This window comes from Trachemys scripta, chromosome 20, assembly GCF_013100865.1.
Source record: "Trachemys scripta elegans isolate TJP31775 chromosome 20, CAS_Tse_1.0, whole genome shotgun sequence".
Taxonomy (NCBI): domain Eukaryota; kingdom Metazoa; phylum Chordata; order Testudines; family Emydidae; genus Trachemys; species Trachemys scripta.
In genome coordinates this window covers 5,011,677-5,035,527 of record NC_048317.1, presented here as the reverse complement: position 1 = coordinate 5,035,527, position 23,851 = coordinate 5,011,677, and the positions used below count along the sequence as shown (strand labels likewise).

General features: G+C 43.7%; 1 protein-coding gene across 1 annotated transcript in view; it reads right to left on the bottom strand.

Annotated features, from left to right (window-relative positions):
* Positions 1-23,851, bottom strand: part of CSMD2 (CUB and Sushi multiple domains 2) — a 560,683-nt gene that overhangs the window by 290,930 nt on the left and 245,902 nt on the right. Inside the window, exon 6 of the mRNA XM_034754071.1 lies at positions 775-887. Coding sequence (XP_034609962.1) covers positions 775-887 — 113 coding nt within the window. The remainder of the gene's footprint in view (positions 1-774; positions 888-23,851) is intronic.

Genomic DNA, 23,851 nt, shown 5'->3' with positions numbered 1-23,851 from the left:
ACGGTAGCGTAGATTTGCCCCAAGTCAAGCAGAAAGCAAATTGATAGGATCATTACAGAAAGACTGACTTAAGCCTGGTCTATACTACCCGCCTGAATCGGCGGGTAGAAATCGACCTCTCGGGGATCGATTTATCGCGTCCCATCGGGACGCGACAATCGATCCCTGAATCGGCGCTCTAACTCCACCAGCGGAGGTGGTAGTAAGCGCCGCCGACAAAAAGCGGCAGAAGTCGATTTTGCCGCCGTCCTCACAACGGGGTAAGTCGGCTGTAATACGTCGAATTCAGCTACGCTATTCACGTAGCTGAATTTGCGTATCTTAAATCGACTCCCCGCTGTAGTGTAGATGTACCCTGAGATGGACTCTTAGCGAGGTAAATTAGGTACCCAACTGCACCGTGAGGAGAAAACGCATCCTGCAGACACTCTCTCCCTACATCTTCAGGGTGAGGAAACAGAACTGATTAACTTGCTGTTTGCTATTGACAAAAAGAGAATGCATCCAGGCCAGAGGCAAGTGCAAACAGAGCAAACGGATGTGTGCTTCTATTTTTTTTAGACATATGCACATTTGCCAGGGAGAGGCAGCCCTCGTGCTCCTAGCAAGCGGCCAGGGTGGCCCTCTATGCTGAAAAACGTGGAAGAGGAAGGAAGCACCTGAGCTAGCCTGTTGAGTGTAGTTTTGAAGCTAAAGCATCTTTCTCTAGAGCTGAAAGGAAGGATGTTAAAAAAAACATTGGTTAATGATTCAAAATGGTCAATAAGCAGTTACCTTGATACTGGGCACTGAACCCCTTCTGCCTGTGGTTGCCGTCCGACGTAAAGTGAAGTCGCAGCCAGTTTTTACTGCTGATTACTGGGGCGGGCAGATTCATTCCAGTAAACCTGTAAGAAAATCAACCAGTAACAGTCAAATGCATGTGGCTGGAAATGGTCTTCTGTGAACTTAACCGGAAAGCTGTCCTTCAGATGTCACCCATGCAGGTGCTTGCCAGGAACTGTTCCACACTCAGGGCATCCTGCCCCACTCTGAATAAAATGGAATGAAAATACATAGACAGTATTTTCCTGCATAGTGTTGCCATCTTCCACCTCAAGGACTCGTGCAGGGGCAGCACCCCAAACAGTTCAGCCTGCATTCCAGAAGAGGAAGTCAAAGGAAAAGCATCCCCATTTCAAAGGAACAGCCCAGAAACCATAGCAGAAGAGCAAGCTGGAAAGCTTCCAAGAGGCATTCTTAGTTGATGAATGAGACAAAAGAAATGCCGGGCCCAGTCTCGAATCCTGATCTAGAGCCACCCACTGGCGAGTTACCACTTGCTCTCCTTTCTGGGCCTTTCAACTTCTGCTGAATGCAGGATGATACAGTGTGAAACCAAAGAGGAAAGTCATTAAACCATTCAGGACGACTCTTTGATCCCACTGTAAAAAATTAAAAAAAAACCATCTGCCTTTCCTGTGAAAGGTCCTAGGGATTTTTTTTCTCTCTCTCTCAATTAGAAGGGTTATATTCATAACGGACTATGTCTCCCTCTCTCAATCTCATTTTTAGGACAAGGAGTGAAGGTGACCAAGAACTGAGCATGTTTGGGGAGGGCAAGGATCCTTCACTAGGGAGACTCTGTTCATATCCTCGGAGCTAAGGAGCCTGGCTTGTTTGGTGTTAGCTGTGCACTTCTGGCAGTGTGGGAGTGGCGGAGGAAGTTACTCAGCCAACATACCTCAACACGAGCTGCTTCTAGGGCAGACGAGGTTAATTTGACTTCAATGTCATTTGGTTCCTGGCCACTTGGTTCAGACTAACAAGAGTGCTGATTTTAATTGAGGGGAGAGGGAGGGCAGGTGCGAGGAAGGCTACTTCTTGTAAAGAAATGAGCCAGGTAGGGTGACCAGATGTCCTGATTTTATAGGGACAGTCCCGATATTTGGGGCCTTTTCTTATATAGGCTCCTATTACCCCCAACCCTCTATCCCGATTTTTCACACTTGCTGTCTGGTCACCCTAGAGCCAGGTCCACCAGCTGACTTCACTAAGGCCACCGAACAGCAGTTGAGCAGGGATAACGTGCAATCCGCACCAACCTGGAGAAGACTGGAGCCCTCAAACTACAGGTGGAAAGCACCATATCCCATTAACAACCCATTGAGCCACCTACACCCCCAACTCCTTGTTTAATGATAAATGGATTGCTTTAATACATTGCAGGAATATTAAAAAAAACAAACTCTTGGCTAGGTTGTCATGTGCCATGTCTCAGCCTGGAACAAATGTTTACATAAAAGTCATATGCAAGAATGCATCCTTGAAAACTGGGGTTTATAATAGTAGCATTAACAGTCTTTACCAGAGCAGTGCAAACAACATTGCCATGATATCAGCTATTACAGAATCCAATTACTTTGACCGAAGCCCATTTAAAATATTTTATTATAGGACTAAGCCATTTATTTAAAAAATATCAGTATTCTAACACCAGTTCTGTTCTGGACGAGAGGGAAAGAATCTGAATAAATCAATTCCTTTCTCAGAGAGGCTGCAAATGTTATAGCCAACCCTTCCAATAACAGACCAGATAGCCAAAGCAACATAAGAAATCCCACACCAGTGTAACACCCCTATGATAACTTGGATCTTTCCTTCTGGAAAGCAGCAAGCTGCTGGGATGATATTTTGCAGTACATTTACTAATGCTGGTGAACTTCAATACATCCCTGTTCTATGTGTTAATGAAGCAGCTAAGATGAGTCTACTGCATAGTTAACACTTCTCTGCCACCTACTGTACAGCCTTTAAACAAAGTTTAACCTTCAACCTATATCCACCCGGGTGGCGCAACTCCAGGCAATTGTGAAACACAATTTAAAATGTTTCTCTTATACTAATTCTTAAGATTGTTCCTGGTCATTTATCTATTGCTTATTTAGATTTGATCTTTGCAAAGCCCTTTGCGACATGGGATGTTATAGAAACGGATCACATATGGCATTTTCCCACCCATGAATAACTCCAAGACAGCTGAACCAATTTCATATAAAAATTTTCTAAATAAATAAGTTCAAACATAATCCTCTTTTGGCTGAGATCAAACATTGGCTGTTTATTACCAATTTTGAGAAAGTTACTATGGATGGTTACAATGGCAACACAATTAAACTTAATCCTTGTCTTAACCCAGAGGCTATAATGTTATTGTGTATTCTGAATCAACGGTCAGACAACTTGACCTGTGTATGTAAAGTTAAATGCCCGAAATCTACCATTGAGTCCATCCTAGTAAATTATCATTCTGCAAATCTACTTTAAAAACGGGCTAGATTCCCTTTTGTCTCACCCCTGTGTAGTTATTTATATGAGTGCAAAATGCTAGTAAACCAGAATGGCAGTGGTTTTTTTGCACCTCACACTGGTGCAAACGATTTCACAAGGCATGGGTTGGAAGAATCGAGCAGTATATATTTCGTGCGTGGAACTCATCAACACCTCGTGACATCTGCCTAATCCATCTACAGGATTTTGAAGGCATTAATCACTGCCAGAATCTGAGCATCAAACCCTGACTTCTACGGGACTATGCATGTGCTTAAGGTTAAGCACCTGCTTAAATCCTTTGTATTCTCTGAGGTGCCAGTGCAACAATGTCCCCCCGTCAACTTCATTTTTATTTTCTAAACTGAATTAGACTTTTAATTTAAAATGTTGCATCACAGCGGGATGGCCTCCTGCAGCATTATGCCCGATCACAGCTATTGATGGTGTCAGGACTGAGATCCCCACTTTGAACTTTAGGGTACAAATGTAGGNGAGGGATTTATAGTACTGTACACAGGACAGCTATTACCCTTCCCTTTATAGTTATGACAGATGGTCATTAGCATCCCCCAGTCTTTGTACTGCAGGAGCACCAATCAGGGATTAAGGCTTCCTAGTGCTAGACGCCATACCCGCACACACAGTGAAGAGACAGCCTTCCTCAAAAAGCATATACATCTAAAGCTAGAATTTAAGGACACCCCGAAGTGCCTGTCTATCTATTTAATGTGATCCACTGGAGGATCTGAGCACCTCCCAATCTTTAGTGAATTTATCCTCACAAAACCCTGAACAATCGGTCAGTGCTATTGTCCCTATTTTACAGATGAGGAACTGAGGCACAGAGAGGCTAAGTGACTTGCTCAGGATGACATAAGATGTTTATGACAGAACAAGAATTGAACCCACATCTCTGGCTATCCACAACCGCTGGACTGCTATCACTAAAGATGACAGTACTTTGCTACACGAATAGTGCCACTGAGATCACTATAAGGCTGGGTGTGTATCAAGGTACGATTCAGTGTGAGTGTTGCACAGCTGGGCTGGGTACTGCTTGTGTGGGGATATGCATGTGTGCATGTATACATACAGAGACATGCAATTAATGAAGTGTGAGCATCACAAAGCCATTGGTTCATACCCTCTCCCACACACAATTTTTTTTTTCCTAACGAGTCAGCTGATCCACTTTATTAAGCTGTGGTAAGGAAAAGCTGGTAGCATTATATCTGGATTCTGCACATTAGCAGAAGAATTCTTCCTATTTTGCTTTAAAGAAGAGAGACAAAAAGAATAATAATCCCCACCCTCACTAGGGTTTCTGACCACATTAACTTCCCAACAGGTGAGGAGCATTTTAAACCCCACCACCAAATTGCTTTTTCAACCTCACATAAAGTATAGTTAAGCAATTAAAGTGAGTTTTTTAATTGGTTCCAGTTAAATAGAGATTCACTGGATTTAATGGAAACTGGCTCAAGAACCTGAAGGCCTCATCTTATAATTACTTTAATTGCATAAAAAATATAACTTGAAGTTATACATGTGCACTGTGCTCCACATATGACCCAAAGAAGGGAAATCTCTACAGGATATACAGGGACATTTTGTCTATGGGTGCTGTTGTTAATTATAACCTTCCTGGGTGTTAAAGCTTACATGGCATGAAAGTGTTTTTGTACAAACTTTGGGCCTGATCCAAAGCCTAAATTGACGAGAATCTTTCCTCTGGCTTCCCTGGGTTTTGGATCAAGCCTTTCATGTCTTTGTATCACTAAAGAAATTTTTGTTTGTACCAGACTAAGGTCCGATTCACTGTGTTACGTTCTGGGTGATCCTGGATGCACGGTTCTGATGGTTCATTATAACAAAGGTTGGCACTAGCAGTGAACTTGAATCTGGATCTGAACTTCCTCTAAACTTGGAGATACAGAGATCTGAGGTTAAGATTTAGGACACAGGAATGTTGTCTCTCTCACCAACAGAAGCTCGTCTAATATCCTGGGACCAATAAGGCTACAACAACGCCCCTCCTACACACACCAGGGCGGGAGGGGGTGTCAAATTACAAGCAAATACTTATACCGCAGCACTGGACTGGACAAATAATATTAACAAGAAAGGAGGGGGGAAAATCCTCTGAAAAATAAATGACGGACTGGAGCCATGCATTTAATGGGAAACATGTTCCTAGTCAGCAGTTAATAACTCATTTTTCACCCTAAGGATGGGATCCCACAGGTTTCAAATAATCACTAGGAAGCATTAATGGTTAATTGATACTGGAATAATTAATTACAATTAAACACGTACTGAACGGAAGCAGCTGCACGGGCCCTGAGTGCAAATGCCGTGGATTACAGACACAAAATCTCGGATGCAAAAAGGCCAGATGCTCAGCAGGTGTGAATCAACATAGCTCCATAGATTTCACTAGACCTATGCCGCTTTACAGCAGGGGAGGATCTGGACCCAAAACGTCTTTCAATAATTATATGGTTTAGCATTTGTATTGAGGTAGCATCTAGAGGCCAGGATGCTAGGCCATCTAGCAATTCCTTCTCCAAAGTGGAGTGTGTGGTGTTTCACTGAACTGTGCAGAAGGAAGCCAGCTCTGTTTCTGGTAGATGGAATTTGGGAGCAGAGATGCTGCTAGACTCTCACGGGGCAGAGTTTAAGGCTGTGGCCCATATTCAGCAGTGTACAGTCTTGTGCTAGATGGGGATTCGAGGGATTGTACTATGATTAGCCTTAGATTTTCATTCCTTAACTTTTTAGGCTTGTGTTTGGTATATAACCCATAGAGCACCCCTATCTGACACACAACGCTGGGCTATTGTCTATTAATAAAGGGGAAAGTGAATTCTAGAGGCTTAACCACATGGAGCTATCCAGGCAATAAATTATGCCTTTTTCTCCTTTCTGTGTTCCCAAAGACACATTTCTCCTATATGATGCACAATGAATTTCCAACCCCTGCCATTAGCCCAATAAATGATTGCATTTCTAATAGCTCAGTGAGTCACTGGAATAAATGAAAGTCTATTTTGGATCCTTGCTACTGTGCCTTTCTGGATCGTATCTGAAAAAGAAGACTACTAGCAACTTTGAAGCTTTTTTAACCATTCCCAAGTTTTTCCTGCCAGCATCATCAGGAGACATGAATCACCTGATTAAGTATTCAGCTTCCTGAATATGGTGACATGTTAACTGGAAATTACAAGGTTTTTGGATGACTAGCTGGCTACCTATTTAAAAAAAAACCCAACATTACTCACTCACGGAGGTACAGTGCTCATTCTAAATTAAACCCTCTTTTTAATACAGGGAGCATTCAGACCAAGGTGTGGATGAGAAAATGATGCTCAAAGTGCTGAGGCTTAGAAAAGACTGAATAGTTTTTCTGGAAACAAGGTGGAATGGAGGTTGGGGGAGGGGGCAAAGTCACGTGATGGTTTTGGTTTGAGCAGAAGTGGATTTTCACACCTGTTATTTTATTGCCCTCATGTTCAGTGATTCCGGGTTTGGGGGGGGGGGAAACAACCCCAAGTCAGCTTGATCCTCATTGATTTCCTAAGACAATGCTTCACTCCAGTGCTGTGAGGGCCATATTTGCAGACATCGCAATTTAGGTCATACCTAAACACAAGAACCAAGACAGGAAACCCGGCAATTGCAAACCACCATTTGGAATGCAACACTAGGTGCTGTTCCTGCAAAACAACCAATTAGCATGTACCAGAGCCAGCCCAGGGCTGAGCACATCCTGTCAGGTGTTCAGCACCCTCAACTCCCACTATGTCAACCAGAGTAAAGGACACTCCGGATCTGATTCTAGTCTCACTCCTAGTGGGGTGAATCAGGAGTCATGTCCTGGGGAAGAAGGTTGCTCTTGTGGTTAACAGCACTAGCCTTCGACACTGGGTTCTGTTCCACTCCTTATGTGACCTTCAGCAAGTCATTAATCTTTGTGTCTCAGTTTCCCATCTGCAAAGTGAAGATAATCATATCTCCTTTACTGTTTAATGTCTTGTCTATTTAGAGGGGCAGGATGTGCCTCTGATTACATGTATGTGGAACACTTGGCAGAAGCAGTTGCGGATCTCAGTTGGAGCACTTAACTGCTTCTGTAATGCTGCTATAAACAACCGGCAACTACTCCTTTGAAGTTAATGGAGTCACAACCGGGGTAAGACTCTTAACTTGAATGTGTTTATTCCAGATTAACACTGGTGTGAGCAGGAAGAGAATTAGGACCCCAGTGTTTTCCAGGAACTACTCAGCGGCTTACAAAACTGGCCTGGGAAAAATCTATTTGTTAAAGTCAGAAGAGGGGCAAAGACTTCCACAGATTTCATCCCAGAAACCTTCTAACATTGTTTATAGCCACAGCATTGAAGCAATTTCCCTTAACTGGAATGGAATTCTCCAAGTTAAATACAGCTCATCGGCATCCTTTCTTACATACTACGGAAAGGTTAATGCCCCCAAACATTTGCCTTTTAAGCAAATTCAGTGAAGTGTGGTCCCCTGCTCTAAACTATTTTACTTGGTTTTTTTTTCCATTCTTGTATTTTACATTGGATTTAGTCATTAAATATTTATACCGTTCACTCAGCCATTCCTTGATCAGCATGATCAGTATTACTGTATGCACACCGCATAGATTAATCTCCGGCTCTCAGGCACCATTATCCATTTATAATACCCGATTCCCGTTTTACTTAGTTTCCATTTTTTCCTCTAAATCAATAAAATGTCAAAATGTGAATTAGAAGCAGTAGAATACTAGACGGAGAATATTTCCAGGCAAATGCCAATTTACGCACAACCACCCCCAAATTACTGGGGTTATATTATTATTAATTTGTATTATGGTAGCCCCCAAAGGCCTCTGATGAGATTATGAACACATTGTGTAGGTGCCGTGCAAACAGATGGTAAGAGAGACCCTGCCCCAAAGACTCCAATTCAAGAAAGCAACCCTATTTAGGATAGCATGTAAGTGTTTTGTTGTAAATCAACGGGACTTAAGCACATGCTCAACTTCAAGCATATGCGTAAGTGATGTTCCGAATAGGAAGAATTAACCCAAGTTGAAACCTTTTTGTGAATTGGGCTCCAAATAGGGAAGACAGATAAAGGAGCGGAGAAAAGCAGATCTTTGTCCCTGTTTTACAGACTGGGAACTGAGGCACTGGGAGCTGAAATGATTTGCCCACGGTCACAAAATATGTCTGTGACAGAGCTGGGAATTGAACCCAGATCTCTTCAGAACTAATGGGGATTATAAAGAAACCTTCGCTGTAGACAGGTTATTATATAACTGGCCCCTCTGGGGTTTCTTGCACCTTCCTCTGAGGCAGACCAGGAGTCTATCAGTCTCGCCCCATGTTCCTACATGCACGAGCCCTTGCAGTTCCAGATCCTGCATTTTACACGGGCACACCTAGAATTAATGCCTCCTCATGCCTAGTATCCCATTCAAGCAGGGCTGCAACACATGTAATTAAAAGCTGGCAATCAAAGAAGAGATTGTCTGAGCTGCCAGCCTTTGTGTTGAATAAATTAAACACGAGAAACCCCATTTCATTTGGTTAATTGCAAATTCGATAGGAATTGTGCAAAGCTTTCCCTCATGCAAGGGCCATAATGAACCTCTTAACAAAGCCTCTCATTTTCTAACAGGTTTGTATCTTCAGGATGAGGCCTTTAATGGACTTCCGTTTATAGCCACTGCTCTCACTTAGGGTCCCTCGGGGATTCTGAATCCTTCATTTAAATGGGCATGTCCAGAGCGTGAGAGCTCCTAAAGAAATCCTCGTATTACTCTTGTACATTAAACTCAAAATTTCTCCTGCGCCCTTGGAAAAAGAACATTGACAAAGGGCTTGCGTGGTCTGGTTTGCAAAGTCCCCGTGCTATTGTAATGCACACACCACCTGGGTGTGGTGCTCTGTCACCCCCAGTGGCACTGAAACCACTTGCAGATTAATGAGTCTGCTCTACAACCATAGCTAAGGGCTGTATGGCTTTTAGCTCATGCAATAGAGGCTCATGTATCTAGCTCCAGTGGCCCTAGGTTCGATCCCGCCCACCAACTACCAGGGTCTGTTGGTGTTACACTACGTTCCAGTGGTTCCACTCAGCAGTCAATTTACCAGTGGTGGCTGGCATGTGAACCTCCAATCCAGCATTCTTCAGTGTGGATTTCCACTCCTTACCTCACCACCTAGGAGAGCAACGTCTTTTAGCCCCTTGTGTATCTGGTGCGGATTGTGGCAGATGTTTGACTAGCGCAACAGAAAGCTGCTGCACTTAACAGGCAGTGAAAAATGTCTATTCTATTCTATAGAGGTTCTCACCGTAGCATTTGAGATGCCTTCTAGTAGTGCATTAAACAACATGATTAAAACCTGTTTGTTCTCTTATCCTTCCACCAGGGGACAACGTCTGTGTAGTGAGGCGCGTGCGTGTGTACACCCACACACACAATGTTTGTTAGAGAAGGCAAGGTCAAAGAAATGTGCCTCCACTTCGAGCAGAAGCTGGTGAGATTTGTGATGGTCCCTGGGCGAGTTCATTCCAGTCTTGGGCCACACCCTAGAAAGCCCTGCATCCTGCACAGGTGAGTGTCAGCCTTCTTGTAGAGTTCCACTGTGCCAGAGGAGCAAAACTGTTGACCGTGGTCTTCATCCCAGAGTTTTACTTAGTCTTTTCGCTACCCTGGGCCCTGAAGCCAGTTGAAATTGCAGGCAAACAGAGGCTGGCCGACTGTACTTACTGCAGCTGGGATGTAACTAATACCTCTTCCTCTTGTGCGGAGTACCATCAGATCTCAAACTACTATGAACAGTCAGGAGGATCTGTCTTTTCTGCAAGATCCCAGCAGCACAGCACTCCCTCGCTCCACAGTGGGTTAATCACTGACTCAGAAAGAAGAGCACCTGCTCTTTAAATAATCAATACTACTTTCTGAAGCACCAGATGGTCTTCCCGAAAGGCCTCTGTGAAGCAGCTAGTAAAGGGTTAAGGGTACCTGCCTGTCATGTGACCCAGCAAGGGGTTTAACAATAGGGTGTGTCCTGGAGAGTAAGGGAGCTGCTTTGCTTTGGTGTTGCAAGTTTTCTGTTTAACCCATAACTCATGCCCAGAGTCACGGAGCAAATCAGAGGTGAGCACATCACTGCCGTTTGCTGGGCTGGTCAGTCCGCCCACCAGCTTCCAGTCTCCGAGGCAAATTTTGGGCCAGATGGACCAGGCTTAATTTATGAAACAGGACAGTCACAATGCAAGGAAGGATAGCATTAGGTTGGATACGGTATCTCTACCTGCACATTAATCTATCCTTTCTGTAGGCAAGGGGCCATATTTCAGATGCTCTTCCTATCTTAGTGCATTATTTATTATTATTCACTTCATCTGTACTTTTACCTTTTCAGCCAAACTTCTACTCAAATCATCTTGAGAGGTGAACGGTCATTAATGTTGAACACTGTACTTTAGGATATTCACCCTCTTATGGTTAAGCCTGCAGTGAGACTCTCTAACACCTCATTCACTTGTGATATCGGAGCAATTTCATCCTGATGGACTTCCACAAAGACAACAGATAATTAGGTCACATTGTTCAAGAGCAAAAGCCAGGAAGTGGGGAGGACCAAACAAGCATCCCTAAATACAACTCCATCATTTCGAAAGAGAAGTGAATCAACCTGGAGTTCTCCTGGGGAGCGTGATGTAATGCTGCGTGCTCAGACTGAGCTTAAGTCTCTGACAGTCCCTGGATATTAACACTTGAACTGCCATTGAGCACGGGACTCCTGCCCATTGCAGCACTAAGAAAAAAAATACACCGATAAGACTAACAGCAATGCCTTTCAATAGCACCAGCTATCCAAGGACCACAAAGCCGTTTACACACATGAATAGAGTCTTCTGGCTCCCTCATCCCATCGCCCTGCGAAAGAAAGGAATTAAAATTACTTTCTCCTTTTGTAGACAGGGAAACAGAAGCACCAAGAAGTTACTGGCCTGATCTTCAGAGCTGCTAAGCACCCACCAATCCAAATGAAGCTAACAGGAGCTCACCATCTTTAGAGAAAACAGTCCATATGTGACCTGCTCTAGGGCATTCACTGAGGCAGAGGCAGGCAGCTCTGTTTTCCGATTCCAGCCTTACAGATCTCAAGTGAAGTCCTGGCCCCGCTGAAGTCAATGGCAGATCTCCCATTGATTTCAATTTCTCCTCTGAATTTTGCATCCTAGACCCACCTCTAGGGCCAGACCCTCCATTGCTATAAATTGGTCAGAACTCTACTGACTTCAAGCTCTCACCCTCTCCCTGTTTACATAAATGGAGCATCACCGTCTGAGGATCCAGCCTCTACTTTCCAATATTTGAGTGCTCAGTCCTTCCTAGACAGTTTCCAGCCTTTGAGTGCATCTGCCGTATCCCTTACAAAAGCTGATGCTGGAAGTGACACCAAGTTCTTCTATCATTAGGTTTGCACTCTTTTTCTGGTTGTATTCCCTTGAAAGATGACAGGACTTCCACATAGCAGCCATGGCCGTCAACTTTAATTACGGTCTGCTCCCAGATAAATTTGCTGGCTAAAAACAATCAATACTTTTTGCAAACGAGTTACATTGTTCTTACTTTTTTATTTTTAAAGTGACACAGAGTTGGTCTCCCCAGCTCATTTAAAATAAAATTATAAACCAGAGTCTTAGCTGGTAAATATCGATGTAAAGGAGATACACCACTTTACACTAGCTAAGGATCTCGCCTTACTTATTTTCTCTGCAATTTACTTTCCTGACTTACAAAATGTTTCCAAATTAATTCACTCCCCCTCAGCCCATTCATTATTGGACCCCTCATACCAAACTGTTTCATTAAAATGAATTCAATTAATTTATTTACATGCCTACTGGCGGGAGGGATAGCTCAGTGGTTTGAGCATTGGCCTGCTAAACCCAGGGTTGTGAGTTCAATCCTTGAGGGGGCCACTTAGGGATCTGGGGCAAAATCAGTACTTGGTCCTGCTAGTGAAGGCAGGGGGCTGGACTCAATGACCTTTCAAGATCCCTTCCAGTTCTAGGAGATAGGTATATCTCCAAATATAAAAAAAAATTCTGAAATTATTAAATGGCTTCACAGTAACAAGGTGAAGTCTGGATGCTAAAGATTTCTTGTTTAATTTAACACACTTTGTGTACACACCCCCTCCTTCCCCACAAATGCATGTTAAAGGAAACGGTCCAGTTTATTTCCAATACTTCATTCTCACGGTGGATTTTGCTCCCATAAATGCAATTCTTAACTCCATTCACAGACAAGAACTCAAAAGATGCAACAAGGATTTTCTGCTGTGACGGATGAAAGATTTGGGATTGTATATAGATTTAGAGCACTTACAGAAATCAGCTGTTAAACAGGAAGCGAACCTCGACCTTGAGTATAGTGGTGCTATAGCCCAGTTATAAATCAACCAAGAAACTTTCTCAAAACTTATCCTGACCCTAAACTTTGAAGTTCAAAAATTCTGGATAACTCTAAAATCTCTCTTAATACACAAACACTCTACATATCCAGTGGCACAGTCCCTAAAAGAGCATTATCGCATTCTGCTGCAGGAGAAATGCATACCAGTGATGAAGGTGAAAACAGGCCATCTGCTGCCAATATTTCTTAATGCCTGTCCGGGTACCAACAGGTGGGGATGTTATATGTATAACTAGGAGGAAAAAATCCTGCTGCAATAATACTTCTGAAATGGACCCCGCAGAGGTGGATGCCCACCCAGGCCCATTCAGGAGAAAAAAGGAAGAGACTCTTACTCCAGGAGAAGAATTTGTTTTAATAGGTGTCCAGGGCTATTCTAGCTATTAGCCAGACAGCTGTCACTGATACAGAGCCTCCTATGACCCTGCTCATCATCTTGCAAAAAGATTTGTACTGGTGACTTCAAAATAAGAGTTGTGCTCAATACCCTCAGATATTAAAAATACATATTCCAGGCCCTGACCTTTGGCAATTTTTTTTAATATGTAGCAAAACTTGGTGTTTATATAGCTCTTTTCATTCCTAGGTCTCAGAGCCCTTTACAAAGGAGGGAAAGTATCATTATACCCATTTACACAAGGAAGTTGGAGTGACTTACTGATGGCCACATACGGGGCTGGGAATAGAACCCACATCTGCTGAGACTCAGATCCCTAGCCACTCAATCCCCTGGCCTGTCCCTTAGTATATTTAATACGGATGAAAGGCTCATGACAGCCATCACAGCCTCTCTCAATCCAAAAAAGACCTAGTAGATGAAGTGGTAACTGCCTTGCCATTGTGCTTCAGGATACATCTCCACCACAATCAGAGATGTGACGGCAGCACCTGTAGACATATCTACTTTGATCCAGCTAGCTGGAATAACAATAGTAGTGAAGCCATGGCAGCATGGGCTAGCCACTCGAGAGCGGGGCCAGGGTACCGAGCAGGCCTTTATTGCTGTGACTTCACTGCTATTGTTATTTGAGCTACCTGGATCAAAGCTAGCCTAGGTATATCTGAAAATACTGCAGTCATAAATTACTGCATTGTAGGCATACCCTCAGGCATGAGAAGTGATGTTCAGTGAGCAGTCCATGGCCTTCCTGGTTACACACCCAACCCAGGAGCCAAATATTGTCCATTATGGGGGAGATGGTTTTGTGATGTGGTCACATGTACAATAACCTATGGCTATTGGACAGACATCCGATGGAAATGGCTTTCACACTCACTACTGAGCTGGACTGGACTGTGACCTGAGAACTAGAAATGAAAGTTTCACAACCCCTTCGCCAACTAGCTGAGCTAGTCTTAATGCAAATATTCTTACAGAGACTTGATACAAGACAACACATGTAAACATGACACGGTCTTTACAACAGAAAAGAATGGGAAGCCCGTACAATGCATAGACACAATAAACTGCAATAAGAATGGTTACAAAAGAAGGGTTAGCCTAATAGGATGGAGAGATCAAATTATATATATAGAAGTGCTTGCCATGGTATTTCTATTACTTCAATAACATTAGGTTCAAGCCATAGAAAAAGAAAGGTAACTAACATGATTATATTTATTCTATTCAGGGGAAAACACACACTAATTTAACCCAAGGTAAAATAGCTAATGCATTTGAAAGCTGTTAATGCCATGTGCAAATCCCCCAAAGAAATTTGCTACAGTTTTATTACACTTTCCTGTAACCTCTTTCCACCTTATTACCAATGCTACAGAGAGTGCTTTTTCTCAGGATACACAAAGCTAGTATGGTGACAGCAAAGAGCCACTACATTTTTATTAGTTATTGTTTTAAATAAATGCTGTGTGTGTGTATGCACGCACACATGCACACGTGTGTGAGTGAGAAAGTGAATTTACTTGTGATTTCAACAGGACCTAATCATATGCTCAAAGTTAAGCACATGCTTAAGTGCTTTGCTGGGTGGGAGGCAGTGGTGCTGGACTGATAACCCAGGAATCAGAAGCTCTCTCTTTAACCATAGATTAGGCAGAGCATGCATGACAGCAGGGCATGTATTTACACAATGGTCAACCCTGAACATCAAAGACCAACCCCAAGGAGTAGGAAGACAATTCAGTCTCCAGGAGTCCTTGGTTGGCTGCTCTGCTGGGACTGCCCACCTGGGTTTTTATGATGGTGGTTTCTTTGGGAACTGGACCAAGAACATTCAATTTAAGCCACTACTGCTTTCAAATACACAAAAACTAACTTACATAGATCCTTCTGAGCATTTGCTGGGGTAGCAGTTCACTCGAAAATGCTAGGGTCCAAAGGGTCATTAACCTTCACCCAACTTCTAAGTGTCATATCCACAACTGGAATGCTCCAAGCCCGTGGTCAACACATTCTCAGGGTCCTGCTTAGGGCCTGATCCAAATTCAGCTGAAGTCCCTGGGAGTCTTTCCACTGACTTCTATGGGCTTTGGGTCAGGCCATTAATAACTGACTTGAGATCATTTTACTAGCTGCTGTTCATTGACTATTTACAGACAATCAGGCCCAGTCTGACAAGCTGCCAAAACCTGCAAGGAAATGGTTTCAACAATAAGATGGGGGAGGAGGCTCTCACTTACGTGAAGGCTTAGTTGCCTCCTTAAAGTTGCAAAGGATGCTCCCCAAGGCTCGCCTGGCATGTGCAGAGATGCTAGCCCCGGGGAAGTAAGACACTGTTAGTGACCCAGATACCAGGGGCTGCCATTAAACCAGCTCATGCACTATTTAGGACTGGCTGCAAGTGGCTTTCTTGCAGCATCTGGAGCAGCGTTTGAAGCGGCTTACGACTCTCCTGCAACTTCTCAACTATGCCACAGAGGTAAATTAAACCCCAAAACATTCACCAATTGACCATTGCTTATAGGCAGTCCCATGCAAACTTACTACACGGACGATAAAATAGCCGCAGACATCGCAGTCACAACTTCTGCTAACTGGCCTCAGGGATACATGGCAGAGCTGATCAGAAGTGAACCAGGAGCAGGAGTGTCTCTCTGCAGGCACTGTGCTTCCATCAACACCTTGAGGATGAAAGGGGCTGATGGGCTGTGCCAGGAGAGGTGCTGAAGCCTCCCGAGGAAGGCACAAGCCTGCCCTAATGGTTTCTGCCTCAAAGCAGAAGTCTTAACTAATCAAGTGACAAACAGCTCCTCTGGTGCTGTGAGTCTGGAGCAGCCCGTCCTTTGAACTATCTTCACCGATTCCTACAGTGAGACGCTGACTGATGGAAACAATGCAGCAAAGCTAGGGGATACGACAAGCTGCTCACCTTTCCCATCACATCAGCAAACAGAGGCTGGGAGGAAGTCTTTAATTTTTTAAATAAACGGTCTGATGAATCTTGGGACTATTACAACGTCCTTCTTAGTCTAAAACCAGAGCCTGTCCAGATTGCTTATACAGGGCTAATTCATTACACTTAAAGAACCATCCCGAGCTACTCTACGCTCTAAAGGGATGATGCGTATGAGCACCCAGCACCGTGCCTGCACCTTTGGGTACTTGTATGAAAGGACTGAACCTCCAATCCTTTCAACAGATGGCAAAATCTTGTCTAGCTCTTTAAACAAGGGCTATGTGGAGTTGTCTGTCTGGTTACAGCTGGCAACATCACAGGCCGTATTTTCTTCAAGTGAAGTCCAACAGTGAAGGAGAATGACAAAAATGGCATCGTCTTATTCACTAGGAGCCTGGTCTAAAGCCCACTTTAATGGGCTTGTCCTCTCTGCTTTGGAACCTACCTCTGCTGTGATTCCCACAGATCACTAAACTTTTGGAGACAGGGACTGTGTTTTTATTCTGTGATTGTACAGCCCCTAGCTCCCTAGTCTGGACCCTGAGTGGGGCCTCTAGACCTACCATAATACAAATAAATAATAAAATACCACCACCAACAACTAGCACTGGCTGGGCAAGGGCAAGCAGCTCACTTGATGATTACCTGTTCTGTTCATTCCATCTGGGGCACCTGACACTGGCCACTCTCAGAAGACAGGATACTGGACTAGATGGACCCTTGGTCTGACCCAGTAGGGCCGTTCTTAATTTCTTTTTTCCTAAATTGTTTATTGTTGTCCCTTCCCCAAGCCCTTGCCCCATACCCATTTCTCGGTATTGTCCTAACACCCAGATGATAAACTCACCAGGGCATGGCAGTTTTCTTTGTTATTTTTCTTCATAGTGCCAAGAACAATGGGGCTTTGTTGAGCACCAGCTTGACTGGGGCTCCAAAAAGGGCTACCATAATATGAATAGATCAACGCCAGTCTTTCCATTGGCTTCAGTGGGTTTTTGATCACGCCTCAGAGCTGCTCTCTGTAGATATTCCATGTTTTACCTGCTTGCTTTAGTGACGGAAAATAAGTGTTTACTCCTTTGCTCTCCCACTACACCTGCGAAGCCAACACAGGTGGTTGAGAGCTAATTGGATTCTAGTCTGCCTTGTAGAGCAGCTACGTTGACAATCCTAGTTCACTACAGCGCCAAATTCTGGCCCTTGCTTACACATGGGCAACTACACTGAAGACTAGAGCCGGAAAGTTTTCATAGCTTCTTTCACTTCATTCCCACTGTGCAGCCTTTTTGGCTTTAATGTCTCCAGCTGATGCTGATTCAACATGGCCTTCTGGCAGCTTGTTCCACTGCCTAATAATTGTCCTGGCAGCTGTAAAATTGTTTCTTGTTCTGCCTTCGACTACTACAGAGAATAGGCCTTCCCCCTTCCTCTTTGGTATATTCACACATGGTTTTATAGCTATTGTGTCTGCCTCCATCATCTTTTACATGCCTCTCTGTGGAGATCTCATTTTCCAAACCATTTTTGGTCACCTTTCTGGGAATTCCTTTCCAAACTATTATTTATCCAGAACAGGCATTACCCCTTGCGACAGCTGCCAGGGGAACGGAATGTGTCCCTCTAGCAACCAACAAAATAAACCCGAAAATGTATATATAAGAGCTTGAAGAGGTTTGCTGATATTGGGGTTCCAGGTTTGTTGGACATTCAAGTCTCCAGAGCCCTGCATAAAGAGAGAGACTGGGTGTGGGGAAAGGGCTCTTCTGAAGACTGTATCTTGGAGGGCTACTTCAGCAAATGGACCTATGAAACTTTAGGGGGCAAGGGAATATGCTACACACCGTTCCACTATTCCACCCTTCATTCACTACCTCTTTCACACCCCGGCTTCCCTCTCTTACTTACACTGTGCATTGTTGCTGCTATTTTCCACTACTAGTGATCAGACTCTGGTAACTGTCATGACCACAAAGTTTAAACGTTTTTATTATTGTACAATAGTTTCTCGGTGAGATCAGGAACCCCGCCGTATACAGCATTTACATATAGTAAATAGTCCTTGCCCTCCATGGACATTACAGCACAAAACAGAACTGGCACTGGAACGAGGCTGCCTTATTCTCACAGTGAGAATTACAACACAAGCATATTTTGCAGTCCTCTTTCTAGCTCAACAGGGAATCATTAAGAAAGGGATAGATAATAAGACAGAAAATATCATATTGCCTCTTTCTAAATCCATGGTACGCCCGCATCTTGAATACTGCGTGCAGCAGATGTGGTCGCCCCATCTCAAAAAAGATGTATTGGAATTGGAAAAGGTTCAGAAAAGGGCAACAAAAATGATTAGGGGTATGGAACAGCTTCCATGTGAGGAGAAATTAGTAAGACAGGGACTTTTCAGTTCGGAAAAAAGACAACTAAGGGGGGATATGATAGAGGTCTATAAAATTATGACTGGTGTGGAGAAAGTAAATAAGGAAGTGTTATTTACTCCTTCTCATAACACAAAAACTAGGAGTCACCAAATGAAATTAATAGGCAGCAGGTTTAAAACAAACAAAAGGAAGTATTTTTTTCACACAACGCACAGTCAACCTGTGGAACTCCTTGCCAGAGGATGTTGTGAAGGCCAAGACTATAACAGGGTTCAAAAGGAACTATATAAATTCATGGAGGATAGGTCCATCAATGGCTATTAGTCAGGATGGGCAGGGATGGTGTCCCCTGTTTGCCAGAAGCTGGGAATGGGTGATGGGATGGATCACTTGGTGATTCCCTGTTCTGTTCATTCCCTCTGGGGCACCTGGCATTGGGCACTGTCGGAAGACAAGATACTGGGCTAGATGGACCTTTGGTCTGACCCAGTATAGCCGATCTTATGTTCTTATGTTGCCTGTGTGACTGCAGCAAACTCTCTTTCCAACAGGCAAATGGGGAAAGCAAATGGTGGATTTTGACCTAACAATCATCTCAGAACAAAGCATTTTGGTTTAACTGACACACAGAAAGAAAGGGTGAAAATTTTGCCTTTGAATGCACTGATTGCAAAGGGCTGACAGATTGAAGCAATCACCTGTAATGACTCAGTGTTTGAATAAAACATGCTAAGTAAATAAAACACATTCCGATATTGTGGTCATTTGCTAAGATACACACACAGAATGGCAAAGAGAATGCAGGCCCTTCAGATTAAAACTAACACAGCTCTCCGCTACTTCGTACTAAACAAGATTGCCCATTAGTTGTGTGCATTACTGGCAGCACTTATCGGCTCTTTCTAGACCTCCGGCCACCAGACACATTATCGGGGTCCTATTTAGGGCCTAATGCAAATCCCACTGAAGTCAAGGGGAGTCCTTCTATTGGCTTGAGTTCATTTTACCAGCAGTCCTGTGTTGGCTATTCATTCTCCATGCACTAAATAAATATATATGTGATCATTCTGGCCCTGTCTGATGTGCTGCCAATCTCCTGGAGGAAATAGTTGTAGAGAAGAGGAGGAGAAGCTCTCGCGTTACATGAAAATTTATTGTTGCCTCCTTAAATTCCCAAAGGGTCAAAAAATTGTACACACACACACGCGCCCAATGCAGACCAAAGCCCAGATGTTCAAAAGCAACCGGCAACGTTGGGTGCCCCAAGAATTGTTTGGGTCGCTCACTTGAAACATGTCAAAGGGGCATACATTTTCAGAACCTGCCCTCTGATAATCAGGCCCCTTTCTTAGGAGTTTCAAGCTGGGCACCCAGAATTTGGGGTACTCAAAAATTACTAGCCACTCTTGAAGAGCTTGACCCAGAGCCCAGCAGGGTGAGCTGCTGCACCACATGTTGCTTAGAGATGTCTGATTTGCCTCTGTGCACAATGCCTCCCTGTCTGAAAAGCCAGAGAAACGGTTAAATGACGGAGCTCCAGGTACAAAAATGTCTCTAATTGTAATCAGTCACCGCGCAAAGCCCAGCTTCAATGGGAACACTTATTTGATTTTCCAAACTCTTTCTTTTTTTTTTTTTATATCAACCTGTGCTCTCTCATCAAGCTTAATGAGCACACTGGGGCCGGGGAACTGAAAACAAAGCCAAGAGGTCAGCAGCAAAGATGCTTTGTGGTCCCAGATGCTAATCCCGCTGTCAGCATGGGAATTTTGATGTGCTGAGCATGGCCCGCATGAGGGGAATCTGCTTGCACCCTGGGATTCACAGCTATGACGGGGCAAAATAGGTGTTCTGTAGGGTAGGGAGAGATGTGCAGTATTGTATCTTGTACTCAGTTTTATGATCCCTCCACTTTGGAGCCCCCTCCTCCTGGATATTGCTAAATCCTCTTAGCAATGTGAACAGGGACTGCCCCAATTCAGGGCAGCATGGCATGTAGTTAGCCACTCCCCTTTCATCATCTTTCCCCGTGCACCACTGTGACACAGTCTGTCACTGTTAATGCCAACAGTGTTTACTTCTGCTAGGGAACTTCAGCGATAGAAAGAGCACTGAAAACACAATAGCATGCAGAACGCACTCGATCAATGCGCGCAAACTTGCTTGACCAAAAACTCAATAGGGCAAGCAAATTAACAGGGCTAATATTTTACCTAATTGTTAGCCTGAGGGAATTAGCATTCAATAAATCAGGTAAATACAGATGTGAATGCCTTGGAATGGTGGAAGTTGGGGAAACAACCCTAGATCTTCTTACAAAGAGAGGAAAGTTTAGAACATCCTCTGGAATTAGAATCTGATGCTCATAATCCAGGTGGGAAAAGGATTATCCATTACTGTGCTTTGAGTACTGCCTTTATGTGAATAAAAAGAAGAGAAATCCCTTACTTCGGATCTGCAACATCTCCAACTGATACTCACAGACGCAAACCCAAACGCAACCCATTTTGCCACTCTAATTTCTCTAAGAATGATCTCTTAGTGATTCAGTGATGAAGGGTGGGCTGCCTGAGCCGCACGCAATTCTGAGCTCTTCTTCAGAAGGTAACAAAACCCCAATTAAACATATATCCCCGAACACGAGGCAAGGAACTGGGAAAGCATTTCAAACCCTACAGAAAGAGAGACCATCCCTTGGATGGAAACTACTATTTCATGCAGGAGCAAGGAGCGGTTTTGTTTACGCAGTGTGAAAGAAAGTGCATTCCTTTTCATTTACCACAGACATTGCAATAAGAAATCCTATTAAACAGGAAGTTGAAAAACACCCAACATCCTTAAGCATTATTGTGCTTTTTGATAGCCAGACATCTACCAATTTACAGAGACAGGTTGTTTTCTGGAGTAGGTATGATCATAATTCCTTATTAATTATCACATTTCCACTGCACTGTGCATCAGAGCAACTAGCAAGAGCTAAGAGTCTATCCCAGATTCTTCTGTGCTGGAATAATCCCTTATTGTTATGCACCTGTCATCCTCAAACACTTCACAGGCTGTAGACAATGGGTTGCACTTTAAATGTTTCTACCAGCATGAAAGTTCATAACAGCTCAAGTTTGTTTGTTTGTTTGTTTTTGCACTTATTAACAAACCAGGGGGAAAAATAAAACAAAAACCTTTAAAAACAGTAGAAATTTTACAGTGCATCTAAGGAATCAGGAAAAAACATTGTTAAAAGGTTTTAAAGTGTCTCTACTGTATATACTATACTGTCATCACTCAGCCACTTCTGGTGCAGAACACAACAGCTGTTTTGGAGTGCACAGCAATGCTACACACCCTAATCAAGAATATTGTATCCAGTTGGAGTCACAGGGAATTCTGGAAAAGCAAATTTAGTTACTAAAACTGGCATTTACCCAGCTTACTAGGGCGAACCTGTCTACTTTTCCAGTAAGAAACAGGAGATCTTTATTTTTAAAGGACTCTCCATTTTTCATTTTATCCAGAACACAGCAATTCCAGCAGCACATATTCCCTAGCATCACCCAGAGGTGTTTGTTTACTATTGAAAGAGAACCTCCTACTGAATAACTATTACAACTTCCTGCAAGGCCATGATTTTCATTGTATGGGGTGCCCCACTTGGATATTATCCAGGCCCAAGCCTGCTTGGCTTGTGAGGTTTACTGAAACCACAGAGCAGCAGGATAATTGCAGGGCATTGGCCAAGTCCTTTGCTGGTATAAAGTGGCATGGCTCCACTGAAGCCAATTTATACCAGCAGACAATTCGCCCCAATATTCCAGTTTCCTGCAAAGATGGATCTAAACACCCCAGAATATATGGGATAGTTTGGATTCAGATCCGAGCTTTGAAGTGAAGGTTCAGCTCTATTTTCGGTATGGGTAGGGAATTCTTTCCCTCCCCCATCATATCCAGAAGTTTGGTTGGTTGGATGGTTTTAAACATGCCATCTTAGTTTTACATAAGTAACAAGGGTGGCTTTAAGATTCTCACAGGCATTTCTGAGAATCAGGCCCTAACCTTCCATCTCTCAGAGAACGTTGCATTGCATGCAAACCAATTGCAGTCTGCTCTTTTCTAATAGCAGCACTTAAAGCTTGTCCTTAGACATTAGCGTCCAGTAATGGCTTACTCAATCACAACACTCGCGCCTCTGCTAGCAGCTGCCAAAGGAATGTTTTCGAAATTCTTAGCTTGGTATCTGTCACTTGCAATAACTTACCATAGGAAACAAGGCAAAATAATGCTTTCCTAAATGTTGGATTTCAACAAAAATTCGTTGCGGCCACAATTCCTTCAAGATTAGACATGCTGCAAGGTTAAGGGTGTGTTGTACATTAATGGCATCAGATATATTAAATATCCGCTGCCGAGTCTCTGCTGGGGTCATTAGAAAATGGATGTCAGGCAGATAGAGGAGCAATGCGGCTGGCTGCAGCGGCTGGAAATGAGACATGCTGTTTTTGCAGCAATGAAAACGTACTTGAGAAAATTTAAGCACGAGCCTCCAGAGTTCTATTATTTAGGTTTTTGGTTGTTTAAGTTTGGAAAGGAAACGGCCCCTCAGCGCAACAGCCAGCCTGTGAGTTAGGAAGGAGGGACGTCCATCATGGCCTTCTGCTGAGCTTGTCCACACCGTCCTCTGAACCAACCGGCATAGGCCACGGTCAGAGCCAGGACCCCGGATTAGAGGGATGACTCCATTATGGCAATTATGGTCTTATCTCTAAGGCCACCACTAACCTACACACAAACACAATGCATGCTCCACCATTGTAAATTAGGATGGTCTCATGGGTCAGACAGCGTGCTGTCACTCAGGACGTCTGGGTTCATTTCTCTACGCTGCCACAGACTCCCTGTCTGACCCTGTGCAACTCACTTAATCTGTAAAATGGGATAACGATGCTTCTTCGACAGGGGTACTGTGAGGATAAACACATTAATAGCTGTATGATGTTCAGAAACCATGGCAAGAGGGACCATCTAAGGACGCAGATAGACAAAAAAAAAATCTCTATCCTCTTCCTGGGAATCCTGGCCTCAGATGCAAATCAGGGATAAAGCTTCAATGAGGAGCGTCTTCAACAACCACAGTGCCACATGGAACACCTGTTCCCTATCCTCCCGTGGAATTCTCAAATATCAACCCTCTTTCGGCACTTGGACTTGGCTGGTATGCACAGCGTATCCTGCCTCATTTTCATGCATTGGTTCTACTTTCACTACAGCCGAGATGACATGAGCAGCAACAGAGGCGGTTG